Source organism: Merops nubicus, unplaced genomic scaffold (assembly GCF_000691845.1).
Source record: "Merops nubicus isolate BGI_N331 unplaced genomic scaffold, ASM69184v1 scaffold48148, whole genome shotgun sequence".
Taxonomy (NCBI): Eukaryota; Metazoa; Chordata; class Aves; order Coraciiformes; family Meropidae; genus Merops; species Merops nubicus.
In genome coordinates, this window is record NW_008627330.1 from 9,316 (window position 1) to 34,543 (window position 25,228).

At 35.0% G+C, this 25,228-nt stretch overlaps 1 protein-coding gene across 1 annotated transcript in view; it reads right to left on the reverse strand.

Annotated features, from left to right (window-relative positions):
• Positions 1-203: 203 nt before the first annotated feature.
• SCYL2 (SCY1-like 2 (S. cerevisiae)) overlaps positions 204-25,228 on the reverse strand; it is a 28,627-nt gene continuing 3,602 nt past the window's right edge. Inside the window, exons 2-17 of the mRNA XM_008946257.1 lie at positions 22,779-22,936; positions 17,565-17,709; positions 16,831-16,980; positions 15,977-16,198; positions 14,978-15,094; positions 12,683-12,808; positions 11,040-11,216; positions 8,258-8,380; positions 7,068-7,181; positions 6,471-6,603; positions 4,585-4,703; positions 3,878-3,978; positions 3,057-3,123; positions 2,840-2,929; positions 1,651-1,770; positions 204-1,070 (exon numbers count right to left, since the gene is read on the reverse strand). Of these exons, the coding sequence (XP_008944505.1) occupies positions 432-1,070; positions 1,651-1,770; positions 2,840-2,929; positions 3,057-3,123; positions 3,878-3,978; positions 4,585-4,703; positions 6,471-6,603; positions 7,068-7,181; positions 8,258-8,380; positions 11,040-11,216; positions 12,683-12,808; positions 14,978-15,094; positions 15,977-16,198; positions 16,831-16,980; positions 17,565-17,709; positions 22,779-22,936 (2,601 nt within the window). The 3' untranslated portion in view covers positions 204-431. The remainder of the gene's footprint in view (positions 1,071-1,650; positions 1,771-2,839; positions 2,930-3,056; positions 3,124-3,877; positions 3,979-4,584; positions 4,704-6,470; positions 6,604-7,067; positions 7,182-8,257; positions 8,381-11,039; positions 11,217-12,682; positions 12,809-14,977; positions 15,095-15,976; positions 16,199-16,830; positions 16,981-17,564; positions 17,710-22,778; positions 22,937-25,228) is intronic.

The window sequence follows — 25,228 nt, forward strand, 5'->3', positions numbered from 1 at the left end:
TCAGTAAGAATTTAGCAGACACTGAAAGGACAAGGCTGCAGGACTGGGTTCACTCGCATTATTATCCCCTATGCATTTTTGTTGAATTTAAGAAACAAAATTTTGCTGGAAATTTCATAGGAGTTGATTGAGTACACTTCAGAATAATTTTGAAATACTTAGCTGCTTCTTCTTCAGGTGAATTTTACCTTCCTCACTCTGATGTTTGGTAAGAAGACAGGCAATCTTTAGCACGTAAAATGACTTTGCACTTAGGCAATTTCACTGCAGTACCAGCTGAATGAAAAATCAAGCCTTTGCATTCCAGTGCAAAAGTCCTTACTTTACTGGGTTGAAAGTTTCCCCAAGTCACGCTTTTACTATTCAAAAGAAGATGTTAATCAGCTTACCCATTATCCAAATTTCATCAGTCTTTGAAAGAAGAAAAAATTCTACCCAAAAAGATCTTTCAGGTCATTACTAGCTGAGCTGCTGTTTGCTGTTGTGTTTGCTGGTTGTGCAAAGTTCTGAGGAGCAAAGAAAGGATTACCCTGTATACCAAAGCCAGGCTGTCCTATCATGTTCATCTGAGGTCCCAAGACTGAACTGCTTGCACTTGGGGAACCTTGTGGGGGTACAAACTGATTAACCCACTGGCTTGATTTCTGTTGTGCCAACTGTTTCATACTAACTTTGGGTTTTTGAGGACCAAAAAGATTATCTAAAGCAGACATATCTGGGGTTCTGCTTTGTTGTGTCAATGCAGAGATTGCAGATGCAGAATTCACAGGACTGTAATTTGGCATATTGGCAGCCGGTACAATGTTCATCTTCATTGTTCCTGTTGCACTTGGACCACTGAAGAAATTCTGAGTGGTGGGACCAGCTCCCATACTGAATCCAGCAGTCTGAAAACCCATATTAGTACTTAGTCCGTTTGTCATATTTCTCGTTGTGTTGTCAATAGTAGATGAAAATCCCATTCCAACACCCATAGAAGGGACAGAAGAGAAGTTGTTTGAAGGTGCAACCTTAGAATAGCTAGTCAAAGATGACATATTTTCTATCAAGGTATCTGTCAAGTCTTTTGTCTGCAAAATACATAAAATGCTGTTAAAGGCTTTTCCTGTGCAAACACTCCAGCAACAGTCTTTATCATTGCTCCTGCCAAAGTGGTATTCATTTTTTAGAAATGAGAATTTACTGTATGAAAATGGGTGTGAAATGTAATTATATGTAACAGCAATTAAGGTATTTTCATTCTTTGCTACTTAGAACTAATTGTTATGCAGCTTTGACAACTAAGACAATACACAAAGTACTACTGTGACATCTTCTTACATGCCCCATTCCTATCCCCAAGCCCTTTGTATATTTACTTAAACTCTTCAGAGCAAGAACTTTTTCAATATGTTATTTTTTTCATAGTGTCCTTCTAATAATACTTATTCCTCTGGAAATCCCTGCAATTTATGAAGTTGGAAATATTGCTAACGGTGCAAATGGAAGGCAGATTGAAATTTATTTTAGTTTTTTTCCACTGTGCCATTGCACTACCAGTGAAAAAAAGGTGACTCACAAGAGAAAAAAAATGCTAAATGCATACAGCACTTGAAAGGAAAAAGCATCACCGCTCCAATGGAAACACTGCAGCAGTTTGTTCTTTCTCACCTGCTTCACTGGAGGTGTTACTGCAGTTGCTTGTGGCTTAAGAGGTTGCTGGCTTTTCAGTTTCTGTGCCTGTTCTTGTTCTTTAGCTAACTTTTGCTTCTCTTCAAGTGTAAGTGATGCCTTTAAAAGGGAAGGTACTGACAATAAGTTGCATAGAATGGTTATTCTTACACCAATATTTTTATTTCATAAATAGCACTGCCATTTCAATAATATGTGGTACATCAACACCCATGATTTATACAGAAGAGCAAGAGGATAAGCAAAAAATCTATTATAATATTTACAATATTGCTAAAAAGTACTTGAAGTAAATAAATACAATATTCAAAGTAGCATCATTTTACCTTTGTCTTCTTAATGTTGAGCATAAGAAAAAGTGTTCTTTGCAGTTTTTTAGTTTTTTGGGTTTTATACAGTTACCAGTTGGCACTTGGTATAGAACTGTAACTGACCATGGAGCTGGAAAACTAAATTTATTTTAAGATTGTTTAAGAGGCTTTTCAGGATTTTAACTCTACTTTTATTAATGATGAAAGATAAAATCTTCAAATCATTCCCTCTTAGTCTAAAATTAGTGAGTGGGTTCAGAGAACAAGAAACGAAAATCATAAAATGCATAGATTCGAGGGAGCTGTTTACATAATTAATAGCATGAAAATAATTTTACAACAATTTATGCTTATTTTTAATATTCTATACCATGTCATGCCTTTTCTTTGCTTTTTGTATTTATCCCCAAATTCACTCTTCATTTTCATTTAGCTTTGCTTTGTGCAGTAAATGTTAGTCTCTGCTACTACATGAAATTCTACATTTTATCTTTATCTCTGAAATTTTATCATAAAGTTGCCTATTTTGATTTTCTTATCTAAATCCACTGCTGAAGTTCAGTTTCATTGAAATCTATGGTTAAGAACAAAGAAAATGACCAAGAATTTATAATCCTAATTGCTGCCTACTTTGTACAAAGCTACAAGGAAAGTCTTTCAAAGAAATTTAAGAATATGATTTGAACATTTTTCAGTGGACCTTCACATGTAACTATGTATGGTGCTGTGCTATACAAAAGCAGTTAGTTTTTCTTTTAAAGCTTTAAATATGATAAATATTTGCACATGCTCTTTTTTATGGAACCGTATCAGCTTTGTATTAGCCAGATGTAACAGGATTGCAAAGTAAAACACACCTTTTTCTGTTTTGATGACATCTCACTCTCTTTAATATCAGATCCACTAGTTAGAAGGTCCGTTCCACTAGTATTAAACACTTTGTCAATCTGTTTAAGTTGAAAGAAACAAAACTTAGTTATTTGAAATGTTGCAATCTAAGGTACCATAAATACTATGTCATTTTAAATTTCAGATTTCTATATGTAAGTAACACAATAAAACATTGTCACTTACCTGATTACTTGTACTACTAGATCTTGCCTCTTCAGTCACATTCATTTGGTTAGCTATATCCAAAGATCTATACAGTATAGAGTATACATATTACAAAAAGATAACTTCACAGTCACATCCACAACACTAATTCACCGACACAGATTCTTCTGCATTTACATAATACCAAAATATTGCATTATGAGAACACTGCCATTTTTACAGAAAGCCTGTAGAAGACTGGAAAACGTTAATGTTCTAAATTGTAAAGTTTTCCCAATGATCGTTTCACGTGGTCTTAGTTCCTCATTTTGAATGAGATGACAGGACTTTGGGTAGGCCTTGTTAATTTGACTCAGAAATCTCACCTTGTATCAGACTTCATAAAATACTTCTAAATACCTTAAAATCTATTAAAAGCCTTCTAAGAGGCTGCAGTGGTTATGCTTCACCGATATGGTTAATTTTCTCAACAACTACAGGAAACCAACTTAGCAAACAGAAGCAAGATATGAACTGTACTAGTGGAGCTCAGTATGAACTTTTACATTTAATGAATTTATTATTTTGAGTCAATAATTTTTAATTAACTGTGACTGAACTGTTTAGAAATAAAGGATTTTATAAAACCACTGACATCACAATCTTCTTATGAGCATAGAATTAATAGATCTTTGCTGACAACCGTGCTTATCTGAGGTAATTCTCAACTACTGAACTAAGAATTACTTAATTTTTTTTATTACTATGGTTAAAGTTTTTTCGCATTTGCTAAAAAACTGACTGAAATTTATCTCTGCTCACTTGTTCCTTTTCTAATACGCATATAAATAAACACTTACTTCTGTTGCTCTTGCATGACATGAAGTTGCTCAAGTTTTGTTTTATGCTCTGCCTCCAATCTATTAAGCATATCTTTTATAACACAAATAAAAGAATTGAACTGTAAAAGAAATATACAATATATTTGGATTTTGTAGTAATGGAATTCAGACATGTATAACTTAAATGGTAATATCTTGTAAAATATAATATTACACAGTAACAGATAAACTGCAGATTTAAAATCATTTATAATCCATCTTCACTATCTTCCATTAGATACCCAGCTATAAGTAGAGTGTATACTGGAACAGTGAAAAGAATATATCACTAAAAAAAAACCCAGATAAATATTACCAGATTAATTTTCAAAAAAAATCCTATGATTGCATTTCTACATTATGTGCAACGTTTACAAACAAGAGCAAGGGAAGAAACATTAAGTTTGTACTTTAGCTTTTAATTATGTTAGGAGCTAACTGCTTTTGCAGGATATTTGGAAGGGGACAGTATTAATTTTGAAATTTTATACTAGATCAGTTAAAACTACTGAAAAATAACAAGCTTTAAACATGTCAATAAAGTAATACTGGCACATTTTTTTGGTTTTTTGCTTTTACAACAGACACAGGCACACAGTAATGCATGAATTTTTCTCTGGCAACAGTTTAAATCTATTCTCTGCCAATTTATCAAGTAAATGCATAGAACATAGCCATATTCCTACCTGATTGAGATTCAGATTGTTCTCAATACTAAGAGGAATCAGATGGGGCAATACTTTTCCTGCAAGCTGTTCTTTGGTAATTCCCAACTTCTTATGAGTAAATGTACATTTGTAAATACCTGACATACAATATCGAAATAGCAAAAACTGTTAAATTTAGTAAACAACATGAACAAAGTAGCACTCTCTATAGGTATTCATCATCTGAACATACACTGGTTCTGTGTGCAAGCCAGGGACAAACATGAGGAACAGAATCATAAAAGCTAAGGACTCATCCACAACACAAAGGTATCATCTATCTCTTGGCTCTGCTGAAGTCCAGAACAACAGGAGGTCCAAAGGAATACTCTGCAGCTATGAAACTTGCTATTAGGTAATATATTGTGCTGGTCAATTATTTGAAAATATGTATCTCTAACATACCACAAGCAACTGAGTTACCACAAACTGACAAATTGCCACTCAGAAATTAAACTGCATTAACTAAGGATGTGTTCTCTCCTGGTATATTGAAGTGTCTAGAATTAACTATCACACTGCCTTCTGATTACATTTTATAAAGAATCTTACCTAAATTCTGGTGTCCATGTTACATGTAAGATCAGAAATCACTGATAAAAAGAATACTGGCAAGCATGAAGAATACAAGGTTAACCCTACAAGTTCTCGAGTGTTTCTTAAAGGAAGATTTCTCTGCTTAAATAGTTCATCTCTGATGGCAAACAATGGACATACTAGCATAAAAAAAAAGAAGCAGCTTTCCTACTTTCTATGCTTAGTATTAGAACAGAGCTGTCAGCTGGCCAAAGAAGATATCACACACAAGATGGAAGGTATTACATTTCTGGAATAAAAGAGAGCCCAAGCATGTAAAATTGATTTCAGCTCATCGTTTCCAAACTAGGGTTCACTTATCTGCTGTATTCAACTAGAATTCAGGAGTAACACAACTAAAATAAATTGTTGTTCATTCTCAGACAGCAAATACAAGTCAAAGCTGCAAGGATTAAGGGAAACAGGCAGCTTTAAATTAGTACTAATAGATGCCCTCTTGCTAATTTTGAGCAAATCCAAATAATGCTAGATCACATATTTTTAGTATTTAATGAGGGCTTCTGCCAGTACAGCTCATCTTGTTACTAATCGTCTTCTGACAACTACTTTGTTGTCAGTAAGAAAAATGGCCACTGTCTTCCAAACTTGGCCATGCAGTCACACCTCTTTCTTAGCAGTGACTCTGGTCATCTGGTCTCCCTAAGCCGATTCAAGTTGTTAAAATCACACCTCCCAAGCTAGGCAAGCACCAGAGTGGCACTAGGAAAGCACAAACAGGACTGAGTCCTCCCCTTTCAAGCTGCTAGGTTTTGTTAGCCATTCTGAGAAACCTCATCCAGACTATGCTTCATTTCAGTGCAAAAAGCAGCCATGACTGCTTACATGTCCAACAAAATGAGTCTAACAAAACTGTAGTGCAGAGCAGTAGATTTGTAGACAATTATTTATAGTGCCTGACGTGCGCAAGTGGTAAGAAAAGACAAAAATAACATCTTAAAAGCTCAGCAGCATCTGAAAGAAGACAGATCATACACTCTTCCAAGGAAAACAGCCTCTCTGGCTGCACGGACCATACAGTCCATGAAAGTGGCATAGCCCAAAAACTGCAGTGAGTAAACACCCAGAACTGCATTGGGCCTTGAAGACATATCTACTAGTGTTCGGAACTAGCTGAAGAAGAGTGGCATACTTAAGAACCAGAAACAGGAGGTTTTAATAGTCCTTTTCACAATACACTTTCTAAACATAAAAAAAAATTATAATACAGAAGGCTTTCAGAAATACAACACTGAAGCACAAAAGAGGAGAAAGCTGGAAGTATTAATTACCTAAAATTCCCATTAGCACTGCAGGTTCTTTGGATGGAATTTGTTGTAGAAAAGGTAAAATATCATCAAGTACAAACCATTTATCCAAGTACTCCAAAATCTTGCCTAAGCACACTAGTGAGTTTACCCGAACCTGTGAAATATGATAAGAATTAAACAAACTCTTCACTATTTTTGCCGAAAAACAAACCCAAACTTTACAAACTTCATATGTAGAAGAAAGCAGGTTCTACTGAAACTACAACCTATATATCTGAAAATTCAAGACAAGTTAAACCACCCTTTTTGTGTCATGAAAGGAAAATACATATAGTTACACAGCTCAAAACTTTGGCTTTTCTGCAGGACAAGCACTGTTAACATGTATTACTGTGGAACACACCTCAATTTTTACAGTATTATTAACACAATAAGTTGTTGACAACTTTAACAATTGTTAGTGTAAAAAAGTAAATGATGCTTTTGTATTTGTAAAAAGTGAAAAAAGCAGCCCAAAATGAATCAGCTTGCTTAAAGGCACAACAGCAGAAAAGACAAAGTAATTACAGGTAACAACATTTTCTGAGGATTGGGAGATAAAATTATTAGAATACTTACAGCAAGAGAAGAAGTTTGCAAACATGCATTTTTAATTCTTGGAATTAATGAATTTTTCATTGATGGATAATCTATTAAATTGGCAAATGTGGGAATTATGTTTAGGCAAAGCTCCTATAAAAAAAAATTCCTCATAAGTTTAAAAGGAAACATGTATGTTTATTATAAAATTAATAAAATATTTTGACAGCAAGAATATCTTGCATTTTCACAAAACAACTTTATACTAAAAATACTTCTATTATATTAAACTAACATTTTCCTACATAAATCAAGCAAATCTGAATATTATCAACAACACTAAAAGGACACAATCAAAAGCATACCAAGTGTAAACATACTTAGGCAACAAGGGAAAAAAACTGCCCAAATTAATCACAATCTCAAAAACTAAGAGGCAGCAATATTAAGTGTATTTCGCAAGCAAATGCATGAGTAACCACACTACTGGTGCAGAAAAAAAACCTCACACCAAGTATTTAGAAACAAAAGCCTTTCTTGATAATATTGTAAAGGCTTTACAAAACTGAAAGTCAAATGTGATTATCCAAATCCCTATTTAAGAAATATTTTGTTTATCTCCCCCTCCTCCTCCTGAATGGGTAACTTTGGGTAACTGGAAGTTAATTCCAGAAGAATGGTTTAAAAAATTGAAGAACCTTAGAAAGGTAGAGAAGGCATACAGAGGAAAAATAAAATATGGATACATAAAAATGCCACCATAAGGTACATTAACATGATTTTACATCAAATGAGGTCTGCCAAAGTAACTGTCAGCACACACGTTCTTACCACTAGGACCTCAGAATAATCCACACCTCACTGACTAGTAAAAACAGGCATGCCTGCACAGTTTCTGCTGCACAGGCAATGTAGTTCAAATCCACATCCCAATTTTTGCTGTGGTGGTTAGTAAGAATTTAGGGTAACAACATTAGAACAACAATCAAGTGGTTACTTTCTGGAAAATAAGGAAAGTCAAGCTGGTTTTTTTTTTTAGTAAAACAAATTTTCTTTAATAAAACAATCTCTTTCAACATACAGGAATACTACAGAGGTTTTTGTTATTGTGTTGTTTTTTTTTTTCCCTCCACGTAAACAAACACAAAGGTATACAAAAAAGTTGGCACATCAGCTTAAAGAAAAGGGAAAAAAAATAGTTTTAAATAAAGTCTGCAATTAATATATACCTGGATCTGAATTGAAGGTGCTTCCAAGGCTCTATAGACCATTGGTAGAACACTGTTCTTTATTTCATCTGGTGGCGTTTTGGTGAGAAGCAAGTCCATTTTTTGCAGAAATATCAACAAGATCTATTAAAACAAGGACAATGCAGAAGTCAAAAGTTTTAACTTCAGAAACATATACTTAAATTTTAAAGTGTGTTCTATCATTTCATAAAACTTCAGAAATTTTCTTATAATTCAGTAAATGTGATGACTTACCATGTTGCTTGCCTGAAGGCATGGAAGACAAAAGATACTTTCACATATTATTCCATTTTAAAACCAACAAATACAAATCAAGCAAAATATGCATGTTCTAGACTAATCTTTCTTAAACAAGAAATCATAAGGGGTAAAGAAGTTCTTGTTTCTATTTATGACATCTTTTATTAAGATCAACCCACAGAAAATCTATACACACATCACTATTGAAAAAGCAAAAATGGCATAAAACTATGGTTCAAATGCTGTCCTCAAAGTATTTGATCACAACTCCACATATAAAAGCCTCATTCCATCCGTACCTAGAATCAAAATAGGGACACAATGAAAAGCATATTACAGCTACTGTACAGACACAAAATACCTTTAATCTATTTCGCATGGAAATTTTCTATCAGAAAATGAAAAATCAAACAAACAAAACAATCACATCACATTAACCTAAAAGGCAACTCATCTCAAGCCAGGTGAGACAAATTACTGCAGGTGACACTGACTATCCGTTAGTATCTAGACTCCTTTTAGAAAACAGATTAACTAGACAGATAAATTGTGGCAAATGGCATCACACTAATAATATAAAGCCAAGTATTTCACAGGAGGAAAAGATTTCAATTTTTAAGTCTAAAAATAGGTAGCAAACAGTGCTTGTGTTTTAAATAAACAGAAGCATCAGCACACAGCAAATACAAGTGTACCAAGATCATACTACAAGTTTCTCTCTTTCATTTGCTTTCCTTTATAAAGAGTAAAAATAAACTATTTTAAATTTATAATTAATGTGTGTTTTCTTACTGTATATTTATAATTATCTAAACTGTATGTATACACACACAAACTCACCCACTCATTCCGTGAACACGGATTCTGACGCAATATCCCCCCATTTGGGAAAATTAGCATCTTAAGACAGCGTTTGGAAGGAACACTGACACCTTCCCCACCCATCCCTCTCCGTAAATTACAAACACACAGAAGTGGACATTTTTACCTTGCACAGTAAGATCTCGAATTCTGTCCCCTGGCACTCTGAACTGTTTTATTTTTTTTCTGAATTCCTGGTATATTAACTTTGAACACCTGTCCCAAATTACTTAACTTTGCCATACTAAAAAACCCAAAGAAATAATAGTGGAACAAGCCACCTAGTACTTGGTGTGTATTAAAAATAATCAATTTAATAATTTAACAGATAGTAGTATCTAGAAAGCTACAGAAAAACTTCACAAAGCTCACTCCTCATGAGCTGACTTCAAGTCTGTAGTTTGCTCCCTCATTTCTCAAGAGATTAAACAGCTTTTGTGCCCATTATGTTCCAGATACAACTTGGAGACAAACTTTATGCAGTGAGGCTTGTTTCACAAATCTGATGTTTGAGGTAGGAAAACTCAACGTTACCTTTCAGGATGAAACAGCAGAAACAAGGTGTTCATGGGCTTTCGATTGGTTAGACTTTTGATTTTTTCAAGACAACAACAAAGCTAAAGTAAAGCTTCAGTGTACCAAAAGTAAAACAGTATTAAGTAGTTCTAATTTCTGTTCTCAACTGCACAATCATACTGTTCTTCCCTCACCAGTATGAGAGTTCTCTAATTTGGTTTTCTGAAATCCAGAAATAAAAGGTCTACTTGTTCATTCCTGTGTCTGTCTTGCCCCTTAAACACTCTGCAGAGAAATAATACAATACCATCCAGAAGTAAAACAAGCTAAGCTAAAAGGAATGTGTGGCTGTCTTATCTGTGGAGGCACAATGCCTAACTTAGTGGCACACCTCTCAGGAATCATCACGCACATGGTATCAACAAAAGGATGCAAATGTTTTGCTCCTTTACAGTAATGATAATGTCTTACTACATATATGCATGTAAACAAGAACAAAAAAAAGTGTATTTTACTTACACAACACATTTGTCACAAAATGAAACAAGTTTCATAAATTTGTGCGCAGCTGACAAATAAATACTATTTTATTACCATCAATAAACAGCACTTTTGAGAGTGTCTAAGTTACAACTTTTCTACCCCATGATCCCAGTGTCAGCAATTTGGATACAAGGAAAATCAATCAATCAATCAAACACAGTTTCAGCTGCTGGTAGAATACGTGCAAATATTATACTCTACAACCCTGCTCGGACTGGCTAGGTAAGTGATAAAATGCTTACAAATATACCTTCTGCAACCAACCAAAAATAAGAACCAAGTGGCAAATTAAATGTTTCCTTTTTTGACAATCTAATCTCATGTATAAATGTAAATATACCCTTAGAAAACCTGCCTAAAAAAGCAGTGGTAGAGGCTTTGTGAATGTCCTGTAAAAAATATCTACAAAACAAGACTGACTGCCTGGACAACTACAGAGCACCTTGGGCAATCTGTGTAAGGCTAGAAAAGGGAAATAGAACAATTAGTCATTTTTCAGGGGAAATAAAACCAACAAAACAAACAAACAAAAAACCAAAAACAAACAAACAAACAAACAAACAAACAAACAAACAAACAAAAAGGAACAATAATAACATACCTGGATGGGTTCTTGCTGCTTAAAAACAGGACCAAGATCAGGCAGAATGAGCCTGACATATTCTTCTTTGGTGCATTCCTCAGCAATGAGGAGAACATTAGGCAAGACAAAGGGTACCATATCAGGATTCACAAATTCAGAAGTCAAGCAAGGCAAAATTCGCTGAATTATAACACGCTAAAAGAAAAAAAAATTAAATCAAATACGCATCACATTGTACTGCACTGCAGTACATTACTATTGTGCCAGCTCAACAGCTTTTATTTTAACCTGGTATTTATAAAAAAGCTGACAAACAAGTCCCAATTCTGAACTCTTTTTTTCACAGGATAATCTAGTCAATTTACACTGTGCTACTTTGCTTACTTTTCTCTGTTTGCACTCAAAGCTGAAGTGGAGACTATAACAATGGTGAAAACTGAAAACACAATTAACTGTACAGAAACAGGACTTTCAGCCACATATATGAATTATAAAAGCCTTATTCTATATGCTTTCTTAAAAAAGACCCTGTCACCCCACTAAAATAATGAGTTCTTCAGTATCCCATCACTCACTGAACAAACACATAATCCTACTGCATCTACAACTCCACGTACACTCACTGAATAGGATTCTGCTGACAAAACAGGTATTAACTGTTGTCTGGATGTCTACTGAAGAGTTATAATATCCTTAGATGCTTTTAAAGTCAGTAGAGAGAAATACACCATTTAAGTGTACAGTCCCTTGCCTCGTAAAATATACTTTCAAAACAGAAAAAAAAAAAAAAAAAAAAATAGAAGAATGCCTTAAAATGATTAGCTCAGTCTGTGGCTGTCTAAGGTTAGGTGAAATACATCCTATCTTTTTCCAAGTTGAAAGCATCAGTGATTTCTGATCAAAGAAAAAAAATTACTAAATTAAAAAGAAGAAAGTATTAAATATGAAGTACGAATTTTGCACTCTGTAGTTCAAAACAGAACTAAAATTAAAGAAATTTAATGCAATGGTTGAGAAGCTCAGCTATTCTATTATGTAAAAGTATTTTTCTATCACTTATGCATTATGTTTTATAAAAATTAAAGAATTAGATCAAAAGAAAAAGGAGTCAATTAACATAATGTCTAACACTGCACAGAAGAAACCTGTACTGACAGACATTGCCTTTGAGGTTTCTGGGCACTGTTGGCCCAGGAAAGCACTTAAGTCTGTTGAGGGAAGGAAGCTTTGCATCATTCAACATTAAAGTACTGCCTTGCTATGAAAAAACTTGAAGCAATCCTTATGGGAGAAAAGGCAGAAAGATGATTTCAAAGAACTATGACAGCATCTGGAAACAACAGGAAAGCCTTTAAGTGAAGAGCAGACAACTCCCTTTCCAAGTGGGACAAAGTAGAGGAGGACATGCAAATGAGGGTTCCTTACACATACCAAGAGCACAATTTGCCATTTTCTGTTTAAGGAATTACAGATAGCTGAGAAGTATTTCCACACCACTTACTTTCTAATCTCCCCTTCTGCCTTACTACTATGTTCTGATAATCTCACTGCAGTCTGTTACGGTATGATGCTACATGAAGTCCAACATTCCAAGATTCAGAATGTTAACAGATGTTCACATATTTTTAAACTTCTTATTTCAAGACATCATACAGACATACCTTAGGTAATTTTGGCAGAACCTTTGGCAGCCCTTTAAAAAACTGTGATTTCTGAAGGTTATCTCTTTGAAATAATGAGTCAAAATACTGAAGTGTCATTGCTCCTACATCATCAAAGAATGGTATCTAAAAATAAGATTAAAAGCTTGTGATCTGGAACAAGTCAACACTGACACTGTTATAAAGATTCCAAAATATAAGCATCTCTTTACCCTTAAAATACACTACAGGAAACCTTTACAATTACATGCCTGCCACTAACAATTACAAAAGTATATTTTAACATACTAAATAGTAGAATATTCACAGATAAAAGTTGATTATTAAGATGGACTTTTCCTAGCATTGTAAAGAAACTTGTGTGTGTTATGTCTAAGTTAACTTATTATATATGAAATAACATTGTATCTACAAAAAATTGAGTGAAAAGTTAAAACCTTGATTAAAAGTTCTCACAGGAAACATTTAGTTATTTAATATTACAACAATGGATTACTTATTAGGCCATGCAGATCTGGCTATCACCCCTCGAAACTTATAACAAATCAACAAGCATTTATATATACATATATATAATTACACATTTATTGCATATTTTTCTCTCCAGTGTTCAGATCCATTTGTCCACCATATAATCTCCCACATTTGCATTATTTCAGCCAATAGGGCACAGATCATCTTAAGTACTGTGTAACAATGTACACACACAGACCAAGCTTGTAACAAAAATACAATGGGGTTTAACTTATAGCCATGGTATATCATACTAATACTGATAGAGCTGCTTCATGAAAGACTGATAAAAATACATGATGGTAACAAGATTGTTTATATAAAAATCCATGCCCAAATATTTTTCCAGTTAGCAGATGAATGAAAAGAGAAGAGTGTCTATTCCAGACCTACACAGATTGGAATGTAAAGTTCTGCATTCAAAAACCTGTATGGCTAAGACTCCTTCCTGATAGCTCTCATTTCTAGGGAGGTATATATCAAAGCTTACAGGCTTGCAACAGTTAAAGACAAAGCATGGTCTCCCAGACTATACAAACACTTGTTTTCAGTAAAAGAAGTTGAGGGGAAAAAAAAAGAAAAGATATAAAAACATTTAAAGAGTTCTTATTGTAAGGCAGAAGGAGAAGCAAATAATAAGGCCATAAAGGAAAATAAAAGAATCAGAAAAGCAGACTGGAGTGGAGCAATACAGAAGAGAAGAATCTACCATCAGACAATTCAAGGTTGTCTGCGCTGTGGACTTAAATCTGTTTTCTAGATCACACCCCAAGATTTATGTAATCGTGAAATTCTATACTGGTTAACAAACTAGTTAAAACTAGCAAGGTAGACTTGTCCATGTCAAGCTCCATTTTACCTCATGTCATGCTAGCCATAAACTGCTTTTAGAACTAAAGCTCTCATATCTCTGCCCTACAAACCAGTCTGCAGTGCAGATGTGGTAAAAAAAGTTCAACATCTTTATAAAACCATATTGCTTAATGCAACCAATTATAGTTTTGACTGCAACAGTCTTCAGACAAGTGAGTTGAGTAATATTTGCCAATTTCCTCACTATCTTCCATCATATATGTCGGCAGAAGCATTACGCGTTCCCCCTCCCTTCTCCACTCACTATTTCTTCCAATTGTTAAGACACTGATTTATCTCTCTGCATACAATCTTTTTATATGACAGGAAAAGAAGAAAATTGTTTACCTAAGCAAATCTATAAGCAGGAACCTGAAAAGCTATCAAATATGAGAAAATAGGGTATAGGATAAAGGAGGAATCATGCCTTTAGGATCTAAGCGGAGGAAGAGTTTGTCAAATTAAAGCTTAAGATTATCCTACTTGCAATTAATATTTGCTTTATTATGGCACATAAGCTCTCAATATACTTTAAGCTATTCTTCTGCGTATTTAAAATACACAAAAAATAACAGACTTTACATTTATTGCCCTTTATCATTTTATGGCTTTTAAATCCTTCCAATACACCTTTGAAGACTGAATTGTATAAAAACATAGCACAGAAAACACAACTGTACTGGAAAGCAACAAAACCGTGTTGCATTGAATGATTATTCTAAATTCTGTCTCAGCACCGACTTCTTCCATATTAAAAAAGGTCAGTTTTTTGCATCAATTAACACCATTATTTCAAAAATAGTTCAAAAATACTCAACATTTCAACTAAAATGATTAACAGGAAAACACTTCAAAATATCTCTATTGTTTCTACACATCAAACACTATTTTCCCTCTTTCCTACAGCTACTATATTTTCCATGAACTGACCTTAGTCATTTGATCTGCGTCTGGTCTGACTGCTGGAGCTACATTTAAGAGTAGCTTTACATGTTCACGCACCTCCTCTGGGATATTCTGAAGAGCACTGGAGCTTAAACGGCTCAGCTGCGTAAGTAATTTAAGCACATGCACCATGAAGTCAGAAAATCCTGTGTATAACTATTTCAAATAAACACCAGGACTATACTTTGTCTTCTTGATGGTTCCTCTACCCACACATTTGATTTCCCTCCCTTCTCCCCTTTTATAGCCCATTTGCTTCTCATCCCTCATAATCTTTCTGTCTCCCCAACAGCCTACCTGCTTCAGGTCACATCCCCTATTTCCAGCTTCTCTTCTTGTTCAGGTTACCAGAGAGCACAAGCCCGGTATTTTTAAACAGGTACACGTTATTATCTGAGGTGCTGTCTATACACATTAAAACACAGCACACACAACTAAGGCAATGGACACCCAAAGAAGTTACAACAAAGAAAACTTGCACATGAATGTTCATTATGTAGCTGATGCAAGTATCTATCTTCTGTTCATGTATATAGTTCACAAAGAATGTGAAATAGCTGATAGCTACGTGGATACCAATTGCAACATCAAGTGATCAAATCACTCTAAACTCAGCCATCTTCAATGGTCCTACATAGGTCATTCACTGCCTTATGTTTCACACTGCTAATCCCAACAGGTAAAGTATTTATTTCACAACACCAGTATTCAACAGATTTATAGACTAAATGGATGAAAAACAAAATTTGCAGTTTATAAAGTTGGTACATAAAAATATGCGTAGAGAAAGTTACATTTGTCATATTTTGTTAGGATTCTTTTTTCTTGTTATAAAGATAGCATGCAAGGTAAGATACCATTATCAGACTGGTTATGGTGGAGTACTGGTATTGTGTCCTAAATGTTTAAACCAATAACTTTTCAAAGATGAAAAACAATGAATAGTAATAATTCATTACAGAACATCATAAATGGAACAAATACCTGATCCAGCTGTCTACTAAAGCTTTTATAAATATCCTGCTTGTTGACCTCAAAAACTGGTTTCCCTTTATTAAACACTGCATACATGACAGCTCCTAGAGAGTACATATCACTGGCTGTCTCACAGCTCACAGAGAGAATATATTCTGGTGCCAGATATTCGGGATTTGGAAGACACAAGGATGGCAAGTTTGGATCCCATTCCTTACAAGGGAACTTTGGCTACAAGAGAATTAAAAGAAAGTACATTTATTAGGGATTTTTAAAGAATGTTTTAAATAAGAATCTCAAACAGCAAAAAATAATGAATCCACTGAAATTCAATTATGAAGGAAAAAGAAACAGAGTAAGGCAAAACTGCTAAGAATCTGTGTAGCTTAGAGTGATTAGCTGATGCAACTAAGTCTGGTTATTAAATCTGAATATTCTCATATTCTCTGAATATGAGAAGTGTAATGTAAACTCAAGGAAGTGCTCTAGCAGGACAATGTGAGCTACGACGGAAATTCATTTTAGGAGGCAGCAACCGGGCACTGAGTGGATACAACAGACTTCAGCAGCTTTGCATGCCATCCAACACGCAGGTGAGCAGAAGTGGCACAGGCTTCAGCCTCTGTCTGAAACCATCACTAATCTACTCTGACTCCATGGAGCTAACTCAGGCTCTTTTTCTGTGATGACCAAATACAGCACCTCAGTCCAGACCTGCCCCATATGTTCAAACTTCCTGCCAACAAAATAGAGAGGTGAATATGAAATAAGTGATTCTGTGCTGAAATGCGAGGTCATGAAACTGGTTTCAGACAAAGACCTGAATTTGAAATTTAATTATGATAAACATAAAGATCTATTACCTCCTGTTCAGATGGATTTGTTGACTGGATACAAAAATCAAAGCCCATAATTTTCCATGCTCCACTTTTATTCAAAATTATATTTTCAGGAGTAATATTTCCATGGACCATTTTGACACTGCTATGCAAAAATGACAAGCCTTCAGAAACCTGTTAAAAAAAGATTATTACTTCGGGTTAATATTTCTTCAAATACCCTGTAAGACATTTACAAAAATACTTTTCCTGTGCTCGCAGTTAAATTAATAATATAACTAAGAAACAAATTTTTCAACACTATTTCAGGCAGTGTCCTTAAAATTATGCATGAAGGAAATTACACACAGACGGCTAATGAGCAGATGAGACTACTAATGCCAATGAAGTACCACAGCATAAGAATAAAAAAAGCTTTTCAAAGTTGACCACAATATTTACTAAATAAAAGCTGGGAGATACTGTTCCTCCACAGAATTTAAAGAAAAGATTCATATATGAGAGAGACAACTATAGCATAGACATTTAAAAATAAAATTTCATTCAATTTCATATTTTCCATGTCAGAATAAGCAAAAACAGTAGCAAATTAGAGCCTCCAGCATTCATCTTCTCTTATAGCGATCAGGTCACTATATCTCTCACTTCTCAATTATCTGGTTTACTACAAGCAGACAAAACTTTGGCAGTGTACAAAACTTAATAAACAATCTAAAATACTAAAAGCAAAAGAAAATTAAAGACAGCCTGTGTCATACCTGAAGTAAACCATATCTGGTCTCCACATCATAAAGTTTATATTCTTTAATGTCAGATGGTAAAGGAGAAGGTAGGTTGTCCCAGCTACCAAGAACATTAGCTAAACTTGCACAGACTGGTTCTGTACAAAATGCCAAGCAATCCCTATAAAGAAAATACAGAAAAACATTTACTGTAAATAAATGTAATAAATCTCTTGACTGAAAATAAAGAACTTTACAAACATCATATTATACTTTACTAGAGAACCTGGTGCTACCTAAAACCATATTATATTTCACGTTTGAATTCTTATAAGTAATATTATGCTAAAAAGAAATATATAAATACCTGAAGCATTCAAAAATATATTTGAATTAAGTTATTTTTTTCTCTAATATTCACATACATCACTAATGATGAACACAATGCTTCATGAAAAGTTTTAACAAAACAATGCTTTTCTTGTCCAGACCCAAGAAAATCAAACAAATAATTCTAACTATTATCAGAATGAGTAAAATCACGCTCTTAGCTGTGCCTAAAACTGACACATCCCTGACTGAAGCAACACTTAATGTGGTTGGACAGTGACCAGAAACAAAATTAATAAAATATATAGCAGCACCTCAATATTCTTTAACTTTGTAAATGAATAAAAAGAAGCTCAAACACAAATACGCTTGCTGTATGAACTGTAGTTTGCAGTGAAGTAACTTTAATTATTTTATCTATTGTTTTCCCCATGAAGAACTACAGGTCTTGTTTATGCATTTTTCTGTTAACACAGTTTGAAAAGCACATATGAAGCAAACTTCCACACATAAAATGGCCTGGTTGTAATGCTGCCTCAAAACTCCAGATTTTGAAGTCCTGAGAACAATGTATGTTTCAGTTTCACAAATTTCATATAACATAGACAGAGTCGTTCTTTATATCCACATTCTTCATACTAGTCTGCATAGAATAGGACGCCATATATAGTCATTACACCTCACTTCTTAATAATTTTGAAGTTTTTCTGGAGAAAGCATTACATGAATGGTAGCACACATACCTGGTCTAAGGGTAAGTAATTCAGGAGAACACTACGTACTGATGTAGTATGAACATAGAAAACTGAGTAACAGTAATAAATAAATATTTTAGAATATAAAGTTATAGGCAAGAAGACAGAAGCCTAACCATTTGCTCATTCCATAAAAGTATTACATAAGACACAATGCCATAGCAGCAATTTACAGTAGTTTTAATGTACCTTGATAATTAACAAGCTTCCTCTTCAAAGTAAGTCTGATGAAACATGAAAATCTTTTATTACTTGCCCAGATTTTAGGTTTATTTTAATCTATTGCCCTTCTGAAGGGAAAACAACTGAAAGTTAATACATTGAGTCGTGTCACCCAACATGACAGAATTTCTTTGCTTGGTTTCTTCTCTACCATTCTGTTAAGCCATCACTTTCACGTTTATATTAACACAACCAGGGCTATAAAAGTCGTTCCTGTAGTAATCACAAGGAAGAACCAGAGCACAGAAAGACAAAAGTCCTTAATTTTCTATCTGACTTCAACTTTACCAGAGAGCTTATACATTTAGTAACAGTTAAGGCGCAGATGATAGAAAATACTTAGGAAACAGTTACTGAGTGGTTTTCATAACACAAATTCAAAATTGCTGTTCATTTGAGGTGAATAAAAAGATGTCTGTTTATGTTTTACTTTAGGAGCTAATTAAATAAGGACCCAAACCAGAGTACCAGAAGGATCTAATCAGGGAAATCGAATATTGCTGAGAGAAGCTGATGTCTGCCATGCAGTGCAGTTTCTTTAGCAGTTCCCTAAATAACATGAAAATGAATTCAGAGAAACATTATAAAAAGAATACAAGTTGAAAATAAAATTGATGGCAAAAAATGGGAAAAACTGCAACAGATGGAATGTCTAGTAAATTAAATATCTAGAACTCTTCAAGTTCCTCTATTTTTAATGAGTAGCAATGACATTGTGAGTGAAGTTATAATTTGTCTTTTTTAACCTTTTCTCCAATAACAAGTTAAATACAGAATACTATTGCTCATCTGTGGTGTTACTGGGATTCACAGCCAGTTGTAAGTAAGTGTATTTATATTTAATATTTAGTATATATAAAGAGTTATTCAGTATATAAATGCATGTTAAAACATATAGATCATAATACATATTTATATTAAATATAAGTATACTGAATAACAATAAAAAGAGTATAAAAATTCAATTAATAGTGAAAAAGCTGACTACACACCAGGGTCACAAAGGTATGCCCTTTCTTTCTACACCTACTTGAAATGCTGGGGTTTGAACCCCAAGCCCTGAATTAAGGTTGACATATGGGTGATTTCCACAGCCCTTCATACAGAGGAGGTGAGTTGGCCTTATAGCTTCCCCCCAGGGTGCGGCCGGCCCTGCAGGGGGAGCCAGAAGGGAAATGAGCCCCAGGGGTCCCGCATTGAGTTGACAAAGGCAAGGGGTCTTGGGGATAAAAGCTGAGACCACTTGCAGGAAGGGAGGATTGTCTGCCTGTGGAGTGCACTTCACAGAGCTTCCTGGTTCAGGAAAGACCTCCTGACTCTCCCTGGAGCCGGGCCCCGGTCAGTTTAGACCTTTGTAAACGCGGGCTGATCGGGTGATAGTTGCCACGTGGGCACCTTTGTCTTATTTGTTTAGCTTTCTGGTCTGGCTGTTTCCCTTGCCAACCCTAGGAAACCTTGGCTCTCTGTTCTTACCACCTGTTGTAGGCTGAGTTGTGTCTTTTCTGGGATTGATGGGGGTGGTGTCAATTATATATAAGCTGGTTGACTTGTTTTACACCCGGTGGTCATTCATGTTACAATGCTTTTGCTTACAATACATTCTACTTATTGGTTTCTCTTCCTGCTGGTTATGTCATTTGTGTTAGGCCTAGTCATTGGCAGAACGCTACTTCAGCTGTGCAAGTACTTTGCCCCACAAAGGAGGACTAAAGGGTGACTTGCAAGCAACACAACTTTATGTTACTTTGGAGACACAAAAAAACGACCAGGTACCGTGTAGCCAGAAGGAGCCCATGACAGATTCCTTCAAGAATAGGCATTCTGGAAAGACCTGTAGTTCTAAAGCAAACTTACAGCATACTTGCTGTGTCAGGTCTGGCTGAGCTGATTTTCCCACAGCAGCCCTCCTGGTGCAGTCCTGGGAGTTAGAAGGGTGTTGATAACACCCATGTTGTGACTACTCCTGAGCAGTGCTTACACTGCACCAAGGCTCTTTCTAACACTCTCCCCACAATGGGATGGGGGGATAGGAGCTTGGGAGGGGACATAACCAGAACAGCTGACCCGAACTGACCAAAGGATTCTTCCATACCATATGAGGTCAGCTCAACTCTAAAGGTGGTACAAAGGGGGGGGGGGAGGGGAGGGGTACTACTCAGTCCTCACGGGGGGGAGGGGGCTACTCCTCAGTCCTCCAGAGCAACTGCTATACATTTTGGAGCCCTGCTTCCCAGGAATAGGCCAGACATCACCTGCTGATGGGAAGTAGAGAATAAGTCTGGTTTTTTTCTCTTTGCTTCTGCACATGGCATTGCTTAGCTTTTGCTCTCTAATTAAACTGTCCTTGTTTTTACCTACAAGACTTCTGTCTCTATCTTATTTTCCTTTCCCCTTTTGCTCTGTGGAGGAAGGAGAGGAAAAGAGGAGGGTGACAGAATGGCTTGGTGGGCATCACTTGCTCAGCCAGGGTTAACCCACCACACCTGCACAAGGCTATACAAATATTCTCACCAAACATCTATGAACCTCTTCCAACAGCCATTAGATCAGCTTCTGACACTGCAAGGAACTGGACAGCTTCTGTGCTACTGCCATTTGTACTAGTAGCTGAGCATACTGAGTATGGAAACAAGAACAATTGCAGCAAAGCATTGGGCATTACTAAAAACTCACGAACAAGAATTGTGACACAATGACACTTCAGTTTACTCAAAATGCTTAAATTCTTCACAAGAACACCACCAAAGCTTTCTTAAACTCCAAAGTATGAACCTCAGTGCAGAGTTCAGGGAAAAATTAATTGCAGACAAAGTGAAGTTAATCGAAATGCCGAGGCAATTTTAGGAAGAAGCCTGGGGTATACTCTGGGATTCACTTGCATACACTATGACTGAGATGACTTTAGGCCATTTAGCATGTAATAGTTTATTTACTGTTTCAGCTGTCTTCAACTACTAAATCTTCCTTAGGCTTCTGTGAGGGGCATACTGAACCATAGGAGCAATGACAGCTTTTAACCCTTGTCAATGTGAAATGTGATTAGTACTGGTGGAAAGATATAGATATGAACATGCCAGTGTCATTTATACAAGAATTCTTTCCCAAATAGTCACTGCAAAGATAAAGAAGCCTTCCTGCAATATTCTTAGCTCCAAGAAGCCAGTGCACTTGGAAAGATACAGGTTAACAGACACAATCAAAACTGTATAAGTTTGAAAGGTAACATACATGAATCTCTTAGGCTACCACTTAGAAGTTTCTTTCCAAAGTAGTTTTTCTAAAACCTTCATGATCTTCTTTAGTGGAATCAGGATCAGCTTTCTATTGTAACATGAAACCTTAATTTTATTTGTTTGATTTTTAGTGTGCTGTTATCACTGGAGTTGAATCATAAATCTGTAAGTCTAACCCATTATTGTGCCTACTGATCAGCCTTCAATAAATCAAATAAGCACTACAAAACTACATTGAATTTCATTTCCCTCATCTGACATTTGAGGACCTTTTAAACACATATGTTGCCACAACACATGCAATTTACCAAAAAATCAACAAACTCACATCCACTAAGTAAATAAAATGGAATTCATAAATGGAATTAATGTATGAACAACCTTTTGAAACAATTAATTTCAGTTTTAAAGAACTCTTAAATTGAACTACCAAATTTTCATGCTGTAAGAGTCATGTGAAGCCTTAGAGTTGCAAGTGGACTAAGATCATGCAAGAGATTATTAATCAGATTCACCAGATACCCACCAAAAATACATCCTATAGCTTGGGGCAAAAGAAAATCTAAGGGTGTGGTGAACACTATTCTTACATGAGTAAATACAGTAAACTTGAACCTCACCAGATGTGTGCATTGAACGTTTCAGGTATTTTATGTCCAATAACAAAAGAATGACTAAGAAAGTCTGTTCTCAACTGTACTACAGCTTACCTGGATTCTTCCAATGGATGTTGAACAGTAAGTAGTCGAGGGTGTCGAAGTCTGGTTAGCTGTTGAACACCTCGTTTTAAAGAATCAGTAATCTGATCCTTCTCAAATTTCTGATACTTGTCTATTAGCTTCTTATCAAAGACAAAAACAGCTACTTCCTAGAAAAAAGCAGTAAATTTTACTCAGTATATAACAGCCAAAACCCTACGCACAACTACATACACACATTTTTTGAATCAACAGTACAGTCCCACCAATCCACATTGTCCTTACTTTATCCTGATCATAATCACACAGGTCAACATCCACACATCCTATGTGATCACAGGACAGAAAACAGCTTGATTCTAATTAGGTGAAAGGACTTACATCAACAGTGAATAATTAAAATATTCTGGACATATATTCATTCACTTGGCATTAAATATATAAAGTGGTGCTTTAATAAACCAAAGCGTCTCAGTGTTCTGCTCCAAATCATACCATCTATATTAAAGTGCATTTTCATGAAAGATAATTTGTAGTGAGTGTAATCAGTTAACCTGATTGGACTATTTACATGACGAAACATTAGGAATTTTTTAGAACATATGTAAAAAGTCCTAGAAATGCAGTATATGTTAAAACCGAAAACAGTTCTTCCAACCAGCCTCTGCAAATGGAGTGGGAGAAAATTATAAAATTTATATGAAACTTTGAAATTACAGATGTGGATGTGAAATAAAAAATTAGATCATGTCACCATCTTGGAAGCCACTAAAGAGAAACAAATTAATTGAAGAAAAAAGGAATCAAAAACTTTATCATGAAACAGACCGTCTTATACACCTATAACAACATTATGAATAATAATAATAAAGGTTAGAAACCAGCAGCAAATGATAAACAAATATAGCTTTCAGTCCCAAGAGGAAGTCTATGCTCTTGTACTGTATATTTTATAACCATTATTCTAATTAATATCTCACAGGAACACTTACACTATTGATTAAAAAACAAAAACAAAACAACAATAACAAAAAAAACCCAACCACATAGACTTCTAGAGAGAGACTACATAAGAAAGTTAAATTCAGCCCAATACACAAAAAATTGCTTTACACTTTTTAGCAGGTACCTATTTCATCAAGCCATTAGCAGGTGAACATCTATAACTACCTCTACTAAGTATACTTTTCTTGCTTCTATCCATACCAGCTCTGTGCTCCAATTCTTAAATGTGATGGATCGAACACTGATAGTAATACAAGATGGGGAGACCCAGTGATAGGATGGAAGACATACACTACACCCATTGTTTAAAGAACACACATTTTTCTAGTATGAAGTGTGAATGTATTGAGCAGTACAAAATCAATAACAAAATTTCAAACTAATACAGCACTTCTGAAAGCACTTCTGTTTAATGATGAGTCAAGAGAGTCGGAAAGTGAATATTTAAATTAGATAGTATGGGACATCAGCTAGGTTTGAATATTTTATGATGACTAAAAATAAGTTCTAATGGTGCTTGGTACAACCCTGCATGGTTTGTTTGAAGTTTGACAGAACTTCTACATATACAAAATTAGTTCACATATATGAAACCGTAGTATGGACTTAAAGTATTAAATGTATGAAAATTATTGCTATCATACCAATTTTATAGACTTAGTTATTGCGGAATGTCAAGATCAAAATAACTTGAGCTGCGCAACAGCTTGCTTTCAAAACCTTCATTTTCATGGAATGCATCTGATACAAGAAGAAGGCATATAGCTATCTCTGCTCATGAACACTAAAATGTTAAATGTGTTCTGATGTTAATTCAAAATATGGCATTCTGAATTAGATTCCATAATCAACATTGATTTTATATGCAGAATGCCACGTCAACAATATAATATCTTAAGCCACATAAGCTACCAGATATTATTGTACAGAAGAATGAAGAGGTAGCTGAGTCATGGGCCACAGAACAAACTCTTAATTCACAAAAATTACTGGAACCATATAGCTTGGAAATGTCTAAAACTGTTAATCGCTTTATTCTGTGTGAACCAAATAACCATGCTGAATTTTGAGTACAAACACATTATTTCTTTTTCATTTTCTGTTTTACAAGAGCTGACATTCAAGCCCCAAAAGGAGGGCTACTGAGTGCAGGTGATAGGAATTCCATTTCCTGTAATTGCGTTCATAGAAACTTAGTGAGATGAGAGCATGCAAAGGGTTACATATTCAATACTTCTTTCCACAGAAAGCGCTCAGCGATCTTCTACTTCCTATTTTATTTTTAATTTCATAGGTTTGAAAGAAGAGTAGCTTCCTCCTGCAGATGACTACTTGTTATTTTATTCTGCAGTTGTGTCTTAATTCCTGCTTTGTGATATAAAAATAAATTTAACATAAAAAGACTATATTAAAAAAGTGACTGCTCTCCACTAAGAAGGTGAAATAGTAGAGGCAAA